Source organism: Apostichopus japonicus, chromosome 6, assembly GCF_037975245.1.
Source record: "Apostichopus japonicus isolate 1M-3 chromosome 6, ASM3797524v1, whole genome shotgun sequence".
Taxonomy (NCBI): Eukaryota; Metazoa; Echinodermata; class Holothuroidea; order Aspidochirotida; family Stichopodidae; genus Apostichopus; species Apostichopus japonicus.
In genome coordinates this window covers 9,806,934-9,828,625 of record NC_092566.1, presented here as the reverse complement: position 1 = coordinate 9,828,625, position 21,692 = coordinate 9,806,934, and the positions used below count along the sequence as shown (strand labels likewise).

The 21,692-nt window shown below is 37.3% G+C and overlaps 1 protein-coding gene across 1 annotated transcript in view; it reads right to left on the bottom strand.

Annotated features, from left to right (window-relative positions):
• The window catches only part of LOC139968930 (uncharacterized), a 48,134-nt gene that overhangs the window by 7,396 nt on the left and 19,046 nt on the right, over positions 1 to 21,692 (bottom strand). The window contains exons 3-12 of the mRNA XM_071973554.1: positions 21,482 to 21,587; positions 19,098 to 19,240; positions 12,408 to 12,529; positions 10,769 to 10,850; positions 9,648 to 9,780; positions 6,060 to 6,163; positions 4,864 to 4,961; positions 3,209 to 3,363; positions 875 to 1,777; positions 389 to 538 (exon numbers count right to left, since the gene is read on the bottom strand). Coding sequence (XP_071829655.1) covers positions 389 to 538; positions 875 to 1,777; positions 3,209 to 3,363; positions 4,864 to 4,961; positions 6,060 to 6,163; positions 9,648 to 9,780; positions 10,769 to 10,850; positions 12,408 to 12,529; positions 19,098 to 19,240; positions 21,482 to 21,587 — 1,996 coding nt within the window. The remainder of the gene's footprint in view (positions 1 to 388; positions 539 to 874; positions 1,778 to 3,208; positions 3,364 to 4,863; positions 4,962 to 6,059; positions 6,164 to 9,647; positions 9,781 to 10,768; positions 10,851 to 12,407; positions 12,530 to 19,097; positions 19,241 to 21,481; positions 21,588 to 21,692) is intronic.

Sequence of the window (21,692 nt, the reverse complement as noted above, 5' to 3'; positions counted from 1 at the left end):
AATGAACAGCTATTTTACATCAGGAATGTACAGAAATGAAAACAATGTTCCAAATCAAACTTGACTGAAATTTATGAATAATCAACAAGTATTACTTCGAGTGGATATAAACAATTTAAACCTTGGGCCTTTAACAGAAAAACAGCAAGGTCACACCTATCAGTACTTGACTATTCTTCTGGATACAAGTGCATGTTGGTTCCCATAGTTTCTAGAATTTATTTTTTGAAGTTTTCAATAAGGCTAGAACTGAAGTAAGACATCATTATCTTTCATTATCATTATTACTATGAAACAAAATAAGAGCTTATCACTCTCATCATCTAATTGAGGCTACATAGAGGGGCAGGTTGGTGGGCGAGGGGTCCCTAGAAGTGTTACATCTTACCTGGGGATGGTTCCCTCAATTTGTCAAATTCACTGTCAACTGATTGTTCTTCCTTCAGGGCATTCGGATCCTCGACTTTATTGAAAGGATTGCTTGAAGGGCTAACAACATGATCTCTGGTAGCTGACATTTGGACTGGTGTATCCTCCACTATTAAAGGAAAGTCAAAAAGTAGTATCTAATTAACAATCGGTCATGACTGTGTGACAGATACACAACTTTTGAAACATTCTCATCCTCATCCATTCAATAACATTCATTTTTTCCCCCTTTGCTATTGCTACCTGTTTTCTTTTCTTATTCTGCCGAGGAGGATTAAAATAAGTAAATGAAAAATAAAATAAATAAATAAGTAAGTAAATAATTAAAAAATAATAATAATAAATTAAAAATTAAAAAGTAATTAAATAAATAAAAAAATAGAAAAACATTAAAGTTGAAAAAACAACAACAAATAAAAAAAATAATCGACAAGGTTGATCTTACCTGAAACAAGTGTTCCCTCAGCTACGTGTTGCACTGCACTGTTCTGATATTGCACCTGTTGGGCTATTGGAGACACTGCAGTGCCTCGTCCTGCTGCATTCATCTGATCAGCAAATGGCTGCTGGCCAAATTGATCGTTGTAGGCTGCTGGTTGCTGTTGGTATGATGTCTGTTGTCGGTATACTGGAGGCTGTTGTTGTTGCTGTTGTATAGGTTGCTGTTGCTGCGGATGATGGAAGGGATACGCTGTCTGTTGCTGATGGTGCATGAAAGCACTACCCATAGCTCGCTGGTTGTAGCCTGAACTGTTGTACATTGCCTGCTGCTGTTGGTGGTTGTAGACTGCTTGCTGTTGGCCGTAAACGCCTGGCTGTTGGACATAACCCGCAGCCTGGTTGTAACCCTGCTGATGGTTGTATGCCACCTGCTGGTTATGAGCAGCTGTTTGATGGCTGAATGGAATGGGTGCTGTGTATGGAGCCTGTTGCGTTGCGACATTGTTATATCCTCCACCCTGCTGGTTGTACCCGAAGTGTCCGTGATATTGCCCCTGTTTGTTGTAGCCAGGCTGTTGCTGTTGTTGCTGCTGCTGTTGCTGCTGCTGTTGTTGTTGAGCAAGCATCTGGTGCTGCTGTTGCTGGTATACTAGATGCTGTTGCAATGACTGCTGTTGGTGCAGGGAAGCTTGCTTCTTCTGTACTGCTTCTGCTCGTTGCTGCAATAGAGCTTGTGCCTGTAGCTGTCGAGCCTCTTGCTGCTGAGCCTGCAGCTGGGGTTGCTGTTGTTGCTGCTGTTGTTGTTGTTGTTGCTGTTGTTTTTGCTGTTGTTGTTGCTGCTGTTGTTGTTGTTGCAACTGCTGCTGTTGATGAGCAGCTAATGCTGCTGACTGTGGAGGGCTTACTCCTGAAAAGGAAAGAAAAGTGGATTATAGAAAATTTCATATTTAAAGCTAGAAAAATCAAAATACCTTCAAAGTCACTTACAGCAGACTGCTAAATGGTAAGGACTAAAAGAAAAAAACTTAAATGCATAAAATACATACAAAAATAAACCAGTATAGCCAATCAGCTTAGTGATCACTTGTCACCTCTATGAGAACATTCTATAGTAACACTTAATACAAGATTTTCAAGTTTTTCATATTCATTTGACTACAAGTGATCCCCACTGTTCTTGCAATAATGTGGATCTAAATATCAAGTTCCTTAATGCTTTACTGTGTGTTATGTACACTGCCAGACTTTGACTTTAGTCAGATGTTTTATCAAGTTTAACCTCTGAAGTTATGGTGCTTACCAGATTTTCAGACTTTTCAATCCCCCACCCCCACAAAAAAAAACAGAAGAAAAAACAATTGCATTCTTGTACACACTGAGGATGACCTACGTCAAGGTATGCACTTCACCAAGCTTTAAGTTAGCAGTTATCATGGTAACCAGGTGCAGAATTTGACCTCTACCTGACTTCAAATTGACCTATGACCTTCACAAATTTTACAGCTTTTGTACTTGCTAAAGTGGATCTACATACCATGTTTCAACTTCATCCAATCCTCATAATTAGCAGTTGTGTTTACGAGGTTTGCAGACTTTGGCCCTTGTTGACTTTAAATGACCTTTGACCTTCATAAAAAGGGAGTTGAGTACTTGCACTCATTTAGGTGGATCTACATACTTAGTATTCCATTCAAACACCTCGTAATGTTGGAGTTATCATTGCCTAGAACAGGGGTGGGCAACCATTTTGAATGAATGGGCCAGATATAAGGAGTGAAAAATTGACTGGGCCGCACCTAACCAAGGACCTACTGATGATTTCAAACCAGTGATTTCGAGGACTTTCAAGCAATAGGTGTGTGTACTTAATCTGTATTCACAAAAACATGATGTCAAGACAGTACAGTTGATAATGAATGGGGATAATATAGGCCTATCTGACAGCATCGTTAGTGCCGATAAATTCTAAGCAGCTAGCTGGTTTTTTTTGTGATGATGTAAAATAGATTGATTTTTTCTTCTTTTTCTTGAGACATCTCACGGGCCGCACAAAAATCACTGGCAGGCCGCATGTGGCCCGCGGGCCGTAGGTCCCCCACCCAAGGCCTAGACAAAGTCATACAAAGTAACACATGGGCAACAACGATCAAACATCCCACAAATTGTTCCAAATCTTTTTATCCTTTTGGCTTCAACAAGAAGTCAAAAAGGTGGCATAACAGTCTACTTTGGCAAACTTTAGGCACCAATTTCCTACCTGACCTTCTCCTAAGCAAGCAATATTGATACAATAATATACGGTTTTTATTTTTTTTTACTCTTAGAATTCTGAACTCACTTTGATTCTGGGCTGGCTGAGTTTGTTGTGGTTGTGTGGTCAGTGCAACTGGTCTCTGTGTAGGAGGCCTTATAGGCATCCCCCTCGTGGGTTGATTAGCTTTAGGCCTCTGCCGTGGAGTGACTGAAGTACCAACCTCTGGTACAATTGTTATCCTGAGAAACAACAACAACAATGGTAACAAATTGAATATCACCTGCTGGTATATAAGATTCAAAGCATTTCTTACAACAGCTTGTTGAGTTTTGACAAAAATAAAATTGTGATGCTTATTTAAGGAATTGTCTGGTGGAAAATTTTGATACATTGTCCTCATAGACTTTCATAGTACTTATTTTCTCTTTAAATTGTCCCCATTTGACGTTTTCTTCTTCTAGAAATCGGTTTTCAAATTCACCAGTTTCTCACCAAAAGCACTGTTTGTTCGAACGCATCAATTTGGTGATTGATGTAGTGCAGGCAAATAGGCAAAACGAGCGACTTGAAGTTAGCACTCCCATTTCCGCAGCAAATACACTCTCGCGTGTACACGCACATGTGATTGCCTATTATATATTACGTACACATCGCGAACGTATACAGCCTACAATGCCCAGTTGGTATAGGTACATAGCGTTGCACAAAATACACTCTCACACTCAAACCACAGTTCATAAACTGTTCTTCGAAATTGCTGAAATAAATTTCATGGATCAACTGTACAGTAAAAGGAAGCTTGAAAAGTATTCCGATCACCGAAAGATGAAACTAAGCGAAAACATGTTTGAAAACATGTTTGAAAACATGTTTGGAGAATTATTTATAGTTCTTTAAGGTAACTTCTTAGGGCTACCAGACAATTCTTTTATATGCAAATATTCCACAACAATTTAGTATATTAACTTGGCTAATTAAGAGTATTTTCAAGACAATAAGTTGCAAATATAGAAACTGTTCTTTAATTTGCTTAATTAAAGGTAATTAATACCAAGCTTCTTGCTCATGAATCATTATTTGGTGAAATAATCTCAGGAAAATGTTTTTTACTGTCATCTGATTCAATTCTTATTTTGAGGGATAAAAGGAAGGTTTTGATAGATTGCTGACCTAAATGTAAAAAGCTTATTTTAAAATGTTCACCTAGCTCAGACAAATTTTGATATATTTATACTTTAATTTCCCCCTTCAAAAGCACCTGTACTGACAGCACCCAGTTATCCACATTCTGGCTCGCACAAATCCAAGAGAAAGTTTCTTTTTTGTGAAGGATTTAGGCAAACGATATGCATACTTTTGATCACTGAATTGCATTTACCTTTGCATACCCCCTTAAACATATATCCTACTGTGATAACGAGGTGAATGGTCGGCAGTATGAGCAGGTATGAATATCATGGTTATATAAAGATAAAGGTAAGGAACTGTTCATACCGTCAATACCAGTGCTCTATAGCATGATATAAGAGGACAGTTTAAAGTGGTATTAGCATCAGAAAATCGTCCCAGCTTATTGCAATTTTGCATCTATTAATCACAGTTTGGCTAAGCGTTTATTAGATAGAAAGTGAGGGAATGAACAGACTTCCTTCACAAAGAAGAATGTTTCAGAGGGTGTGGATAATTGGGGTGTAATTTGAAGTATTCTCATGTATATTTATTTATACACTCTGCCTTACTTGTTTGGTTGCGATTTCACTCCCTTTGTACTCTGTTCCCTATATTCTCTCTCTGTCAGTGGCCTCGGTAAATTTCTTGCATCCGGCACCTCCGTTTTCTGAAACAAGATAAAGATGGAGATGAAAGGGCGAAAAAAGAAAGGAAAAAAAAAAGAAGGAAAATTCACTTAAAGGTCATACCTACAATCCTATGACTTATGCAGATAGTTTCTTCGTTTAGACGTCCCTTAAAATTACAAATAATCGTTCAATGTTGGTGTTTTGTTTGCTAGTCCGGATAAATGATATTTAAGACGAGGTTTTCCACAAAACTGACATAGAAATGAAAATGCACTACTAAAAATAATATTAGAAATATGAACATACACAGGTTAACTGATACTGTAGCGCCATTGTATTCTGTTGCGTTTACTTTAAATAGAATTTCTGTTACATAATACGTTTTGTTAGGGTTCATGCCGGGCATGTTTCTGGGGTCGGGCCTAGGTTCTCTGTCAAGTTATTTGTCACTAGCATTTACTTTCTCTTGATATATATATTTTTGTGTTTTCATTTGGTTGACCGGTTGACATTAAGGTCTACTATGCTGTAATTTGTTGAAGTTCAATCAAGTCCTACAGCGGCCATTCAAGGCTCCAAACAGGGTGGAAAATTCAGCAGAATTTTTTTCTTTACCAAGCTAAACATTTTATTGCAGGTGTTCTGGGCCACCTCTCTCTACCGGTGGTATAGTTGAGGTATCCTGGGCGGTTCTATTTTGTATTCTAAAGTACTTTGTACTCATAGTCATACTCGTACTTAGGAATTTGTACTCATGGACATACTCGTACTTAGGACCTTAAACTGGTAAGAGTTGAGTACTCTTGATGTACGCAGCTCAGTACTCCAGCCAATGTCCTTGATGAGTCTCCAATATTCAATGAAGCATTTTGAAATTAATTTAGTCACACCATTCCTTAAATCCTCAGGGACCTCACGAAAGGTAAAATCTATCTTAAGTTCTGATATAACTTGTTAGGTTGCATAGTGTATTACCCACAATGCACTTTAACAATGTAGGTTTAGCACTCGTAAAAAAAAATCGAGCACAGGAACATTTTTATTCTTACTTTTATTGGCAGAATGGGAGCAAGATTGTTATTCTGGGAATTGAAACACCCATTGGGACTGCGAATACTACTAGCTACTATACTTACATGGAGATTTTGCACTGGGCATTCCATTCCCCTCATCATGAAAGCAATATGTGAGACCTGGAAAATGTCTGGTCGCTTATCCTGATCAACTTCCAGCATGTACCCTGGGGGGAAGAGAGAAATGAAAAGCAACATCACTTCAGGAACTTTTATTGACAGGGTGATAGTAATAATCTATTAAAGCATCTTTTTGAGTTTGGTCAACAGTTTTAAAGGCATTGAAGACTCGCCCCAAACCACGTGCCGCCATCTGAAAAAGGTTAACTTTCTGTTGCTTGCAAGTGACGTTTTGTTCGTGTCGCTACAAAATGCAGACAGTAATGAAACGTGATACCTTGTTATCTTTAGCTAGACCTGAGTTGTCCATCACTGTATCGTTTTTACACTGTGGGTATAATTGACCGCAGCTGTATGTACTGACTGTACAATAGTGTCTCATTACCAACGGTAGCAAGCTGTGTAGGTATTTTCTGGGATCGATGGTGATGTCTAACACTTCTGTTACACCTCATTCGAAAAAAGGTCAGATTACCGGCATTAGACGTTTCTTTTTGCGCGAGTCTTCACAACAACATACCAAATTTTAATAAGAATAAGATTAAAAATGAGGTTCTCCAGCCACGCCCAAAATCAACATCATGCACTGTCATATTGGTCCTAACTAGTTCCGCAAAACTTGACAAGCGGCAGTCTCTGACTTCAGATCATGACGGTACTGTGAGTTGATCTCTAATAGTATATACAACTTCGTTAATAATTATTAAAGGAGAGATCCTTTTTAACATCTTTGCGGAGGTTTAAGCCAAGCAGTTTTAAGCACTTTGAGTTTGGTTTTCTAAAGCATGTGCTTTCGTTCGGCATAGCTGCAAAATGGAACCATGGATTAGTGAATCATCCAATGGGTCAATAGGCAACTTCATCAGGTGTGTTGGCAGCTTGAGAGCAATTTCAAGTGATTGTGTTTCGCACTTGCATATAATGCAGAGATGGTTAAACAGTACAGACGACGCACATTAGGACCAATAAGATGGCACCCGCTGCTGAAATGTCCAATAAGATGGCACCCGCTGCTGAAATGTCCAATAAGATGGCACCCGCTGCTGAAATGTCTAATACGATGGCACCTTCTGCTGAAATGTCCAATACGATGGCACCCTCTGCTGAAATGTCCAATACAATGGCACCCTCTGCTGAAATGTTGGAGAACCCTGATCAAAACTAAAACACCCTTCTAGACTTTCTCCTCAAGTGAATTTTAATCGGTAAGCAATGAGTGAATTGTTATCAGTAAGCGATGAGTGAATTTTAATCGGTAAGCGATGAGTGAATTTTAATCAGTAAGCGATAAGTGAATTTTAATCAGTGAGTGATTAAGTGAATTTGATTTGATTCTCAATATTTTGTTGCCTAGACACTTTTCCATATCAGTATTATAATCATATTTAGCCAAAATACAAATTTATGAAAATTTCAAAACCTGCTTATTTAATTTATTTGCATGAAACTTAAAAGTAATCAAGCTATTCACAACTTAATTTTTGTTATGGGAGTATATACCACCCATTTTTGATGGGGAAAGGGGGAAGGGGGTCACAATACTAACTCTTGCTGAGCATAAATGACAACTACTAATAATTATGTTAAAGTCAACACTTTCCACAAAGTAATCTATTTTTCATGTTGGCAGTAGAACCTGTGACAAATTGCCAATTTCCCTATAAAAATAAGTCTTCTTCAACTTCCGATTTTGAATTTGGAATCTACCAAAATCTGTTAAACATGCAGTACTTAAGCACCCAAACTGAACTGGTTTCTATCAATTTTAGTCACTTATTACTGCTTGGCATAAGCGACTGTATGTTAATCCAATTGTGTAAAATAGTCTGTCTTGAAGGCTGCTAACAGGCACGATTGCTTCTACTGAAGACATGATGCTGATTTATAAGCACCGGTAACAGTTGGTATTGACAGTTTCATCACTCAACTTTTTGATTAATTTCGACATTTCATGCAAAAATTCTCTCTTCAAAATTACCGTGTTAAATGACAAGGAAAAAAAAAACGTACGTTGCCAAAACTTGTTTTTTTTTCTTTGCAAATGTCAAATCCGTTTTAAATTTTCAATCTTTTGGAGCAGTATTGCCCTTCCAACTTTGCTTTCTGACTCCCACACAAATGAATTTTATTCAAGTGTCCTTTCATGGTAAAGATCAGCACTGTCTTTGCCATGACAAAAAAAAAGAAATCATTGACCTTGTATACTCTCATCAACTTTTAGAAGACTATTCTGGGTTTTTTTTTCAGGAAAAGGAAGATAAGAAATAACATCTTTTTCAATGCATGCAATCTTCCCTCAACCTTCAAAGTGATGTAAATACCCTTGACTTCACTCAAGCGTAGACAATGGTGAAGAGAAATAAACATCGCATAGATGTACTTGTGACAGATACCAGTGAATTGGTAATGTGACTTGAAAGGTTACACGCATTTAAAACAATGTTAATCGTCAAGATTTGTAGACACTTGTGTCGAATAATCATCGCGTAAAGCTATTTGTGAGGGATACCAGTGAATTTGTAATGTGACTTGAAAGGTTGCACGCATTTAACATGTTAATCATCAAGATTTGAGCACACTTTTATTAAAATAGTGAAAGCTGATTATTCATGTTGGTCGAGAAGTTTTTAAAATACACCACACTTACGGAGTAATTCAGCTAAAATTACAACTGAAGAAAGAACGACTGATGCAACCTCTATTCTTTTCACACAATAGAGTTATTTGTCTAATTTTAAGTAAACAATGTACTCATTATTGGCCTCCATTATTTCCCAATTTAAGAATTCTCTGTCAATGACATTAATTGCTCTTTACTGTAGTTGTTATTTTTCGTGTTTATTTGGATATGTTGCTCCTGCGTTCCAAATTCTTGCAACCATTTTGTTGTTTTGGTTTCAACGTGTGACGCATTCGATATGGTTATTGTCCAAACAACACTCTTTCTATACCCTCCTATTGGCTTACTTCTTCTCAGCACAAAATTCAGTCTACTGGGGCAAAACTAAAAAATTATCTTTCTGGACAAATTCAGGGCAGTAATTCTTTGTGTTCCTTCAAGAATACCATCAAATGGTTCTTAATTAATAACTATGTATAATTTGCATGCGACTAATTTATTAAACTTTTAATCATTTCTCTCTTTATGTGTTTTCTTGTTGTGACTATTTATTTGTTTCCCCAATCTAATGGTAGGGAGGGGCTCGTGCCTATCAAGTTCCAATCAAGTGTTAGTTTCTATATTGTACTCTTTGACTGTTGTTATAATACGAGTTTGGAATTACATAAATAAAGGTGTTAGAAACACCACACTATTATCATTTCCCAATGAAAAATTAGATTTTTCCTTCCCATCAGAAGGAAAACCATGGGAGCCATAAAAATATTTCTTCACCCAAGCTTCCTCCTCCCGATGTGAATATCACATAGACTAAAGTGGAATATATCTTTTAGGTCGCCCAGGTTTTTTTTTATTTTTTATTAATCTAATCATATAGTAATGATTTATTACAGTTTGTCATTGCTACTCACTGATGAGATTGTGCATGCTGGCTGGATAAGGAGGCTCGTCGGGAATGGTGAATTTTCCGCTCTGTATACCAAGGCTGCTCTCACCGAATGGTAGTGTGAAATAGCAAAGCTTGTAGAGCATACAGCCAAGAGCCTGCAGAAAGGTCAAAAGAAAGAAGGACATCTATTGAATTATGTAAAAAGAACATGAAATAAAATACCTACAGTGACGTTGACTGTCCAGAAAACCTCGCTTATTTTTTTTTCTGTATTTGTATTTACAAAACGACAATACTTACTGAACGTGTTTATGTTTATTAACTTATAAAGCGCACGGTATCTACAAAGAAAAAAGTGCATTCCGCGGCGCTGTACAAAAAAATATTAAGTACATGATACAGTACAAAAAGTTCATACAGTCAAGAAATGTCTAAGTAAAATGCGTTCTTAAAGAGGTGAGTTTTTAATTCACACTGGAATCGTTCATGTCTCTTATAGATATGCACTTGTTCTGATCTATCTTAGCCTACAAACTGGTAACATTCTAGCACTGCACACTCAATGCAACACTCATGTGACCACTTTCTAACCCTTTGGACTACTTCATGAACTAGTCCATGGGACTAATTTAATTAATAAATTAATTTATAAATTAATAACAAGGACTGGCCTATGTCTTTTCCTTTTGAAAAAAAAAGAATAAAAAGGAAGAGATCACAGTAACTATCATGAATACAAAATCTAACAAATTGCAGAAAACTGATGCTACTTTTGCTCTAGAATCAATTGAAAATGAGTGAAATTTTTGCAAGAATGTCATGGTAATTATTTGGAGGGATGGTAACAACCAAGATTGTTAAACATCTAACAGACAAACTGGCAGGGAAAAAAAAAAATTGTAGTTTGTTTTTGCTCTTAAATCAACTGCGAATCACAACTGCGAATCACAAAAATCTAGCATGAATGCCATGAGAGTACGATTGTTATTCATGCAAGACGGCAACATCCAAACAGGACATTTCTTACAAATATGTTAGCACATAAATCTAGCTTTATCTGCTACAATGAGCAGAAACTGGCAACTGTGACAGAAATCTTGAACAAATTTGATAAAACCAGGATCCTACTTTGGCTAAACTCACCCATATATCTGCTTTTGTGGTAATTGGTTTTTCTGAGTATAGATCAATCATCTCGGGAGATCTGTACGATAACGTTGTATATCTGCATGGTTACAGAAAGAAAATCAAGGATGTGACATTCAACACTAAAATTTGCACTGCAAGAGTTCTAGAAATATGTAATTGAGGCACATGTTCAATGTCTCGGCAACATTTTTTTCAGATTCTGTTAATCCACCTTGTGACACTCCCAAATTGACCCGGTTTTGCATGGTAAACCAGTGTCAAAACTTACATGTCTCCTCCATACCTCTGAACACTCGCACTGTTCTAGAGTGACCTGGTAATTGTTTGACAATGACCTCCCATGGTGTCAAGACATAGGTGCATTCGACCTGGAAAACCACCAGGCCGAATAAAAACCCGAAACAGAAAAGCCAAAAAAATGGTTATCAGTAGGCTGAGGAGCATATTAGACTTCTGAAGCCGCGAAATACGGAAGGATGGTTACCGATGGCCAGCATACACAATTCTTGACAAATCTTTAGAGCTGACGACTAGATACTTTGAGTGGTAGAATGACCGGAGGTGACCAGTGGGAGGTCAGTGTCAAAATGTTACCAGGTCACTCTAGACATGGTGGAGCGTGTGTGCAGAGGTTGTGAGTGGACAGGTTAGTGAGGAAGCAAAATATATATGACAAAACTTAATAACTGATGGAAATGAATTGTGAGGGATCTCACAGGTGTCAGAAAATGAAAAATTATGTTTAAGGAGATGTCAAATCTCTACATCATCTTTTTAACTGAAGTATCATAGTGACCATTGTAGTCAGTCTGAACGACTGAGGATTCCAAAAAGCAATAGATTGGATCTTCCTTGATATATAAGATACTCATCTCGGGAAAACATTAAATCAAGCTTTGATGTCATAATTTACCACCGGTAAAGGAAATCTTCTTTTGCTTTTTTGGTCATAATCGTCCAGGAGAGAATTCCAAAACACTGCTGTTAGTACTGTTAGGCTCTGTGAAATACATGATTTCTTGATTCTTTGATACTTCAGCACGAACAATAGCAAAAACACTTCTTTTTCATTGGAGTCTAACTATAGCTGCCTCCTTATGTCGGTTTTAGTTCAAGACTGCGGTCTTTCATGTGGAGACACATTCACAGCATGCTATTATGTTATGGACATCACAATAACCGAAATGAAAGATTTGCTATGAATCTTGAAACTTGGGTATTATGTTGAGGGTTTTGTTTCTCAATCCTTAAACAATTTTGTAAACCACTTTTCCCCACAAACTGTACACACCTGTGTAATGCTTTAACAAACAGTTTTTATGGTTGAAACCGCATTCCAAACGGAGCTATTTGAGGGATGAGTCTGGTCAGGGCATTGGAGATCCCCTACATAATGATGTCATCAGATCTCCCTTTTGAAGTCTTCGTAAATTCATGGGCATATCAGATTTCATTATTTTTTAAATTCTTGAAGTTGCCCAGGTCCCCCCCTGACTGACCCAGGTTCCTGATATCATAGCCTCACCTGAACCACCCCCCCTTCTTGTCCACCCTGAGGACGGTTTGCTCACAGGATATGAACCCTTTGTGTCCTGTAACTCTCTCTCTCCAGTGACACTTCCAATCTACTTACTTATCAATTTCTTCCTTGCAGACTTGCACACCATGTTTGCTAGGATCCAAAATCTTGGCAGTCGCACTCCCAAAATCACAAAGCTTGTAGTTACCACTATTATGCAAGAGAATGTTCTCAACCTGAAACGAAGGAAACAAAGAAGAAAAAGTGAAAAAATGACGAAAGTGAAAAAGCTCAATGACAAGTTATGTACAGTATGAAGATTTAATACAGTAAGTCATTCTGAACTCATCATTTGAATATTCATCATCTTTTGAATATTCATCATCTTTTGAATATTCATCATCATTTGAATATTTATTTGAATATTCATCATCATTTGAAAGTTACTATGTATGTGGATATACAGGCCTTAAATTTCTGGCTGTTTATTGGATTATATGCCAGTGGATTGCCAGTAGGTAAAAAAGCCACAGTTTGCTTACTAATTCAAGACAGATGCAAGTGGGAATTTGATTCTTAGCCAGTAGATAATTTCTATGCACTGACATTTATTGCAAGTGACTTAAATTCTGAAAATTCTAGGCATGGATCTGGGAGATATATATAATTTTTTAATTAAGCTTGTAACTTTCTGACAAAGCCAGGTAATATTTATTTCAAAAGTGTGACCTTTATGCAGCACTGGATTTATCAAATAGGCTGGACCCAAAGATCTGGAGACCACTATGAACCACTTGAAAGCAAGAGATTCCAACTTTTAGTTTCATGTTGTGCCTGCAAATCTTACTAAACCACGATACATATAATGTACCATATATAAGTACTGGTATTTGCTTCATTTGAAATCCATTGAAGTTAATGCCTAATTCCAACATTCCTGATGGGATTTTGGGGGAAGTATATTATCAGTTGGTATATTTTCTGTTACCATGTACGTAAAATTCCACAGTGTATCAGGGTGGTAACACCAGATTGTGTCAAATTCAGGTCAGTTATAGTTTTCAATGTACTTTAGGTGTGACTAAATCTAGCTCTAGAGGCATCTAGAACCAGTTGAACTGATGACTCATTCCGTAGGTCACACCATTCTTACAGACTATAATGAAGGTCATATACCGTAGAAGTATTGTGTTTGCATTAACTAAAACTTGTCAATCACTTGATTACAAACCCTTACAAACTTGACATTATAGAAAAAACAATGGTCTTGTGTATTCTCATCTGTAACACAAACCCTCCACTTCCCATTCACTGATCGTGAGTGCTGGGGGGGACATCTAAATTAAATGGGCAGATCTATGTTAAAAATGAATTAATCTTGTTTTGAAGCTGAGTAAGTCAGTGTTAGATTTAAAGTTTCTGGCAGGACCGGCCAACATTTGAAGCACTATTTCACCACAGGGCAAGGCTTAGGAGTGAAACAAAGACAAAAACTGATATGACCTAAAGGACTGGACCTGATTTTCACTAAACAATTCCTTTAAATTTGTCTATTGTTTGCTGCTGGATATAAATTTAACCATCTTTGAAACTATGGCAACAGGATGTGATCTCCACTGCTCCTCTGGTTACTAGGAGTTCCCTCATAAAAGTTGAGAGCCTCTCGACAAGTCACATGACACAGTAGCACAACACAAAGTCTGGAGCGTGAGTCGTTATTGATTAAAATGTGCTGTAATTTGCAACATATGAATGGTCAAAAAGTATCCACAAACAACATATTTGGATTAAAATGTATCCTATTTAAGTCAATCGACAATGGACAAAATCATCATCTCTGATATTGCAGGTTACAAAGAGTTTTCATATGTCTTTCTGGGAGCTACTGTAAATTATGTGATACTTAAACAAGTGTGTATGAACAACCAGCTTTTTTTCCACAATAAATACTACCATATCATAAATGTGAATGCAAAATATGTATTGAATGTTGTGAAGCTAAAGTGTTAAGTCCTGTTACTGGTTTTAAATGACCAACTGTAAAACAAATTAAATATTGCAAGAAAAAAAGAAGAAGAAAACAGAATAAGAAAAGAGGACGAAGAAGGGGCAAAAACAAACAAACAAAAAAGAAACAAGCACACAGAAAACTGTATCAAAACAAGGAAAAGGGATACAATAATAAAACCCCAGTGTATATAAAACAGTCTACTATTAGCATTGTACTGTGTGTCATTGACAGATGCAATGTGCTGTATGTCACTGATGATGTTTGTATGATCATAGCAGTGCTATGGCACTGTGCAAACAATTAAAAAACAAAATTGCTTTCTGACAGAGTTGAATAGGCAATAATAAACTTGAGCAAATAGCACCATTCTTAGTTCCACCATTTTTAATGTCAAGGCTACAGTACATAGATCTGTTAAAGGATTGGTTCAGGTGTTTGACATGATGTCTATTTTGTATGAAAGAGTACAAAAAGACAAAACGAACAGTGAAGAAACTACCATGATAGCATGCTCTGTTAAGGAGATATGACACTTTGAAGATATCAAAATTTCTTTGGAAACAACTGGTGTAGAAAGACTAACTGTGAGGGTGTGATGTCACATCCTCACTTCCTTAACATTTGTGAATATATTTCTTTAAAAATTATTTACATTTTTTAACACATTTGAAAATAAAATAATCAAAAATTCTTCAGATGCTTAATCTCAAATACTTCCTTTGACAAATATGAGATCTCCTGACATATCTTTTGGTTGAAAGTCATGAAATCTCACAAAATATTTAGAGAAAAAACAAAGACTTTTCAGGAAAGTGAGGATGTGACATCACAGCTAGTCAGATTTCAGCAGTTTCTACACAATCTGATAAAACTTTACACTTGAATATCTCTTTAACCGAAAAAGATATTTGAACAGTTTTTTTCACCATTGTGTTTCTTTTATTGTCCTCTTTCATATAACATAAACATGTATGACAACTGAACAAATCCTTTAAGGAATACAGTTTTTCTCTGTTTTTATGTCATACATAAAACTAGGAAAACCATTGTCCACTGGGGTTAAACTGAGCAAACAAAGCTTGCTTCTTTTATCACTGAAAGATACACAAATGATACAAGACACTAAGTTATCGGAATCAAGATAAACCAACATGTCCACGCAATGTCTTTGAAATGAGGCAGAGAGGCCCCAGGACGACGGATTGAAATCAACTTCTGGTACAGTACGGGAGAGAGGTTATGTATGCAAATCTTCATTCCTAGTAGCCCTAATTGACCAGCAAATTTTACGACCTTTAGCGGAGTAGGCGAGGTCTACGATTTATAACCATCTTCTGATAGTTGCAGGATCCATTTGATAAAAGTCCAAGGGAGACATACAGTAAAGTGACCATAAAATGTTTTCTTAAAAAAAAGGTCTCACAACTGTCAAAACTACTCTTGTGAATGTGAATACAGGGAAATACAAAAGTTTTTGACTGTCTTCTTGGATGGGGATTTTACCCATCATTGATAGTCGTAGCCTTGTTCCAGATAATTCAAACGTGATGCTGTACTGTTATCCAGAGTGGCGTAGGAAGGTACTTTTGAGTGTGAGGGCCGAAGACTGATGGCTGGCCTGGGTGAGGGGTCTAAGGGGAGTGGGTGTCCCCCTCCCCTTCGGATTTTTTTGCATTTCCAGGTGGCCTCAGATGCAATTTGGTGCAATATAGCACACTTCAACACCCGCTCCATTTTGTAAATAATTTTGCATTTCCACCTGGCCATAGATGCAATGTGGTGCTCCAAATGAGATTTTTTTCTCATTTGGAAATGAAAAAGGGGTTTTCTAACTTGCGAAGCGGGGGGGGGGGGCAGAGTGATACTTCTGCCCCCCATATTTTTCACTGGGGGCTGGTGCCCCCCAGCCCCCCCGGTTCCTACGCCCTTGGTTATCCATCACTTCCACCAACCGGTGCGGTCTCACAGTAGCTACACAGAGTATAAATGACAGGTTTTTAATTGATGACTCAACGACTACTGTCTTTCGTAATTAGAACAGGAGAACAATGAACCATTTGAGGACGCTGACTAGTGTAACTTACTATAATCCAAAAAATGTGACCTTGTGATTACTCTGGGCTATGTTTTATGGAATTTTCCGGGGCAGTAAATATTTTAGTCTGAAAAATAAGGTTTATTATTTGCGAAGAAATAGATCAATCGTCGCATGACTAATGCAACAACAGACATTGCCAAGCCATCACTTGGTTGCATTTTATCTTTCTCCACATTACGGTAACTATTGTACGTCACATACTCCATGATCAAATTAAGCTTCTTGTGCAAGCAGTGAAGAAAAAGGTACCAAACTGGGTCGAACAAGTTGCAAAAAGTTACATTTAAAATCTCATTAAAATCGTAAGAAATACCAAAATTGATGGAGGGTCAATTGTGCGAATGTCCCAAATACTTCTACAGTTCCCCTTCTGCATCTTGCCTCGATATCTTTCCTTAAATCCCTGTTCCTCTGGGTAAGACTTTTTCCAGCCCTTACCTGTACCACCTACAGTACCTTCCAAAATGGATACCACTGCAGCTCACCCCCCTTCCCCCATTTCATCATACATGTATTTCATTTTGTTTCTACAGTTTCCAACGTGATCATTACAGCCAGAAATCCAACTAGCTGTGAATGTTTGGAATTTTATACCAATATTCATATAAATGTACTAAGAAAAGTAATTATCAACTGGCCTTCTATAAGCCCCAGCCACATAAGACCTAATCCATATCCCACCCCTCTTCCCCCCCCCAACCCTTTTCTATTGCACCTCTCTCTTTACTGGTTTGCCAACCACAACAAGTTTGTGTCAGTATTTGAGTACTTGCGACCAAAGCAGACCAAATTATTGATTCCTGTCACTTTGTCACCATTGGAATGATACCCTTAAAAAGTTGGAATGGTACCAGGTCTTATCTGTTACCAAAATAAAACAGCTCCAGTTACATAGCCTTCCTTTGTGCAGTGTTAAGGTCATTTGAAATCTACATTACTGGAAAATGTTTTTTAGAAAACATCCCTAGATGGAAAATGAATTATTTTGTATGACACCTTCCAGAGGACTACACTACTATAAACCCTAAAGAAATTGCATGAATGCTAGCAGTGTGTGACATAAATTTTTTTATTTTTATGAAAACAATATCTGGTAAAGAAAAGAAAGCACATGAAAAAAATTCCTTGGGGAAATCAATACAAAAACAAACATTTTATGGAAAGTGAGAGTAACTTTTGATATCTCTTGCTGACTCATACTAAACAAGGAACAACAACTAAGGCAATATTAACAATCTGTGACCAATCATTTTCACTTAGGACTGAGGAGGTATTGCAAAGTTGACCCCACAGCTTTTACAACAATTTCATCCACAAAGAGGGGAAAAAAAATAAGAATCACTACTGTACGACATTGGACTTGATTTTACCAAAACTTTGCAAATATTCCCCAAGGATAACTTTTTAACTGGTTTATAATCTATCGATCGATGGAGTTGGTACGAGTCTGTATTAAGCTCAATGGCATGGGACCGTGATCCTGAAGAATAACAACCACAATTTGGATTTAAAAAATATTAATTTCTGGAGGGCACGAGTTAGGTAGTGTTGAAGGACGTTGTTATTATTATTAGGTTTCTCCCGCAGCTACTACAACCCATTCTGCAAACAAACCAACTTCAGGTAAACACAGTTGGTAAGAGGATATAGCAGATTCTTTGAAAGTCTGGTTTTATATCAAAGCTTTTTTTAAGGAGCAGAAACCTCAATTATAGTAAGTGGGTGCTATAGGGAGATTGGTAAAGAAATCTTTAAGTTCTTTGGGAAAGACTTTTTTGGTAGAACCAGATTGGGTCAGGGTGGGGTCCCTAGCTGGGTCATTCACTTGTTGATAAATCTCACTATTAAAGCATTTTTGGAAGAATTCCTCATCCCTACCATCTTAAATGATGAATACGATTGGGTTTTAGTCTCCTAGTAGGATGAGGTCTTACTTTTGGCTTGATCAATACTGTACTCATTCACAAGTAGGCCTTCCAGATTATCTTCGTCAATTGTCTGTCTATGAACATGGCACACTGTAACATCTACTAAAAAACAAACTCGACAATTTATAGCAGTCAGTTCCCTATCATAGTAAATTAAGAGGCTGAAAGAGAGTGCTGGACAGTCCTCCCTTCTTTGTGGTTGATGCATGTTATCATGTACTGAGATTTTTAGTAAAGTTCTATCTTCATATGCTCTGTACACTCTAGATAGATCAGACTTCCAGCCATGCATGTACTCACTGTGCCATTAACATGTACACCCATTCCCTAATGGTTCAACACCTATGATGTAAATATGAGCAAGTTCTTTTTCTAACCAAACGAAAATGTGGGTGGTGAGTACTGGGTAACCTTCCCTTACCTTAACCACTCTTTTTATTGGAAAACAAAACATTGCAATTCATTGTTATGCAACAGTGAGCTTCCTTACAGTGCATTCTGTATAGCAATATGCCCAGTTTGCAAACAAATTGCCGAGACAAAAATTATTCACTGCTAAAGAAAACAATCCTTCATTCTCGTAATTATTTACAGGATGGCTGGTAGGTTAACTCATCCATGCTGTTGATGAGGATGGCATATGCAAGGATACTTTTGGAAGCTAGTGGACCATGCTGTGGAGTAAAAATGGCAGGATGCAAAGCCCTGGGAAGCAGAGTAAGTCGTTAATTATAGAGATCCCCTCGGTGAGGAATTCAAAGACAAACCTTTAAATCTCTGTGGATGATCGGGGTTTGACAGTGATGGAGTCTTGATGTGGCCTCGCAGACATCGCAGAATATTCGTAACACCTCCTGCTCCGTGAAGCCCACTCGCAACCTCTCATTCATCTGTTGGACAACGTGACCGTCTGCAAAGAGAAGGACATACATCTATGAATTTGGGGTCCAATTTGTGGTCATATTTGGTGTCCCTGTGTCACAAGTTTCAAGTTTATTTCACATAGAACAACCCACCAGTATTTCATCTATGATGAAGTATTTGGAAAGATGCCTTGTTAAGTTTTAATAAAAGGTTATATAATTACCTAGAAAGTGTCTTTCTGATCTGCAGTGTAACAAGGACAGAAACACACTCAGAGATAACTTGGATGGTCACTGAACCATGGAATGACTCTTTACAGTTTCACTTGTTCTGTGTTATTACTTCTCAGCTACTACCAACATTCTCATCTCTATCGGTGCATGTACAGTACTACAGTAGCTAGGACTTAAAACGCCAGCACTGTCTATATTACTTGTTATATGTGCAATGTACTCATAAACGCACTAGGAAAAACAGTCCCCAAAACCCTTCCTTTCAACAAAAAGGATACTTATCGGGCTGCAAAAGACTGATAACACTCCAAAGAATCCAAGGAAAGAAAACTCCAACGATCGCAAATATAACCAAGATGAAATCCAAGGGAATTTTTCCACAAGAAATCTGTGTGATGACACTTTTAATGGTAGAATGAGAAGGAAGGGCAGTGACCGGGGGGGGGGGTCCGGTAATAGAGGGCGCAGTGTTATTATTTTACCAGGACTTTATAGGCATGGTAGAACAAGGTGCTAAGGTTTTGAGGAGACAGGTAAGCGAGGAGCGAAGTAAATGTGCAATGTACACATAAACCCTGGTAGAGGTCACATGTTATAGCCTAATATGCTAGACAGTCAAGTTATGGTCACTCATGTTCAAACTTTCACAAGCATTTGGCAGTACGTCACTCACAATTCACTTTCCATATATTGAGACATCCTTTTGTCTGGTTTATTAAATTCATATGTGTAAGTATCACAAATCCCTTGGAGGCTCAGCACATCCAGAGGGGAGATAGTGTGAAGGGATAGGGTGAGGGGGCAGGGAAAGAGAAGATTTGATAACTAGCAATTTCTGGCAGACTAAAGTAAGGTGCAGTACTGATGACCTTTGACACAAGTTATTCAACACAAGAGTACAGTAGTTTCTAACGAAAGGTTGGAAGACTGCTTAAATATTTTAGGGTCACCACAACAATTGCTAGTTTCTTTAAAAGATATTAATCTATGGATGGTGATCAGCAGATCGTTTTTGTACTAGCCAAATTATCTATTTGTTCTTACTAATTAGGTCATTTCGGTCAACACTTTGGAGAAGTTCAACAAGAAACATAAAGTTTGGTATCGATTGGGTTAAAAAATGCATATTTTCCTCAAAACAGCTTTAAACTGGTAGAAATTTACTGTGTACCATTTATTGATGTACAGTATATATAAAAATAAAAAAAACAGCTTTTCTATCGCTGCATTTAAAAAACTTATTTAATCTTGGAAAGCAAGAGGTGGTCCAGTCGTTGTTTTTAACGATGTCTTACATGCAGAAACGATACAGAAAAGTATTTACATCCCATCTCGATATCTTCAAGTGTTCTACCACAATGTTGCCATCTAACCGCTTTCAACATGTCAGTGTACATGTCAACAAGATGTGAAAATAAACACAATTCTCAGACCTTTTGGCTTTGACTTCAGAAATTACCAGGAAATATTTTTACGGCAAATAACATCTCCTCACAAATCCTTAAAGGGGACAACCAGCGGCAACATAAGATGAAAGCAAACAGTCTTGAAAAAGTAATCGACTTAGAAGACATATACGCTGCATCTGTACACAGAATAAACAATCCCTAAGGGTAACAGTCTTCTGTGAAAATGACTTCTGTTTTTCTTCTCTTCTTACTTGCAACATTTATTGTAAAAAAAAAAAAAAAATCCAACTGTGCCAAAAAATGAGCCCATACAGAAACTTATGAGAAATAGTGTAATTTAGAATCTCTGTACAACGTTTCAAATATCAAAGATAAATTTTTTTAATTGCACAGGAGAAGAAAACTGCCCTTGAAAGAGAATAATTAGTAAAATAGTATCATTTTTTTGTGATTCACAGAAAATACGGTTAGGAGATCACCTTTCTCACACAAGTACAGTAATGCAAATTTGTAGATTTCCATAATATGTAAAACCATAGATTTTTCTGTTCCCATAAAATAGAAATTGCTTTATGATAAAGTACAACTGTTTTCCTTAAAATGAATAAAACTAAATTTTCGAGAGAAGAGGGTGTGCTACCTTACCTCTACAGTACTCCATCAGGATGAGAACCTCATACACCCCTGTGTTATCCTTAGTAATGTTAGAATCAATGTATGGTACGATATTCTTGTGACCCGATAAAGAAGACTGTCAAAAGGAAAATAAGAAAGTTAGCAATATGTGGCGAATGCGTTGAAATTTGTGAGGACAAAAGAAAATATATAAGAGAAGTAAGCATATTGGATTTCTTCG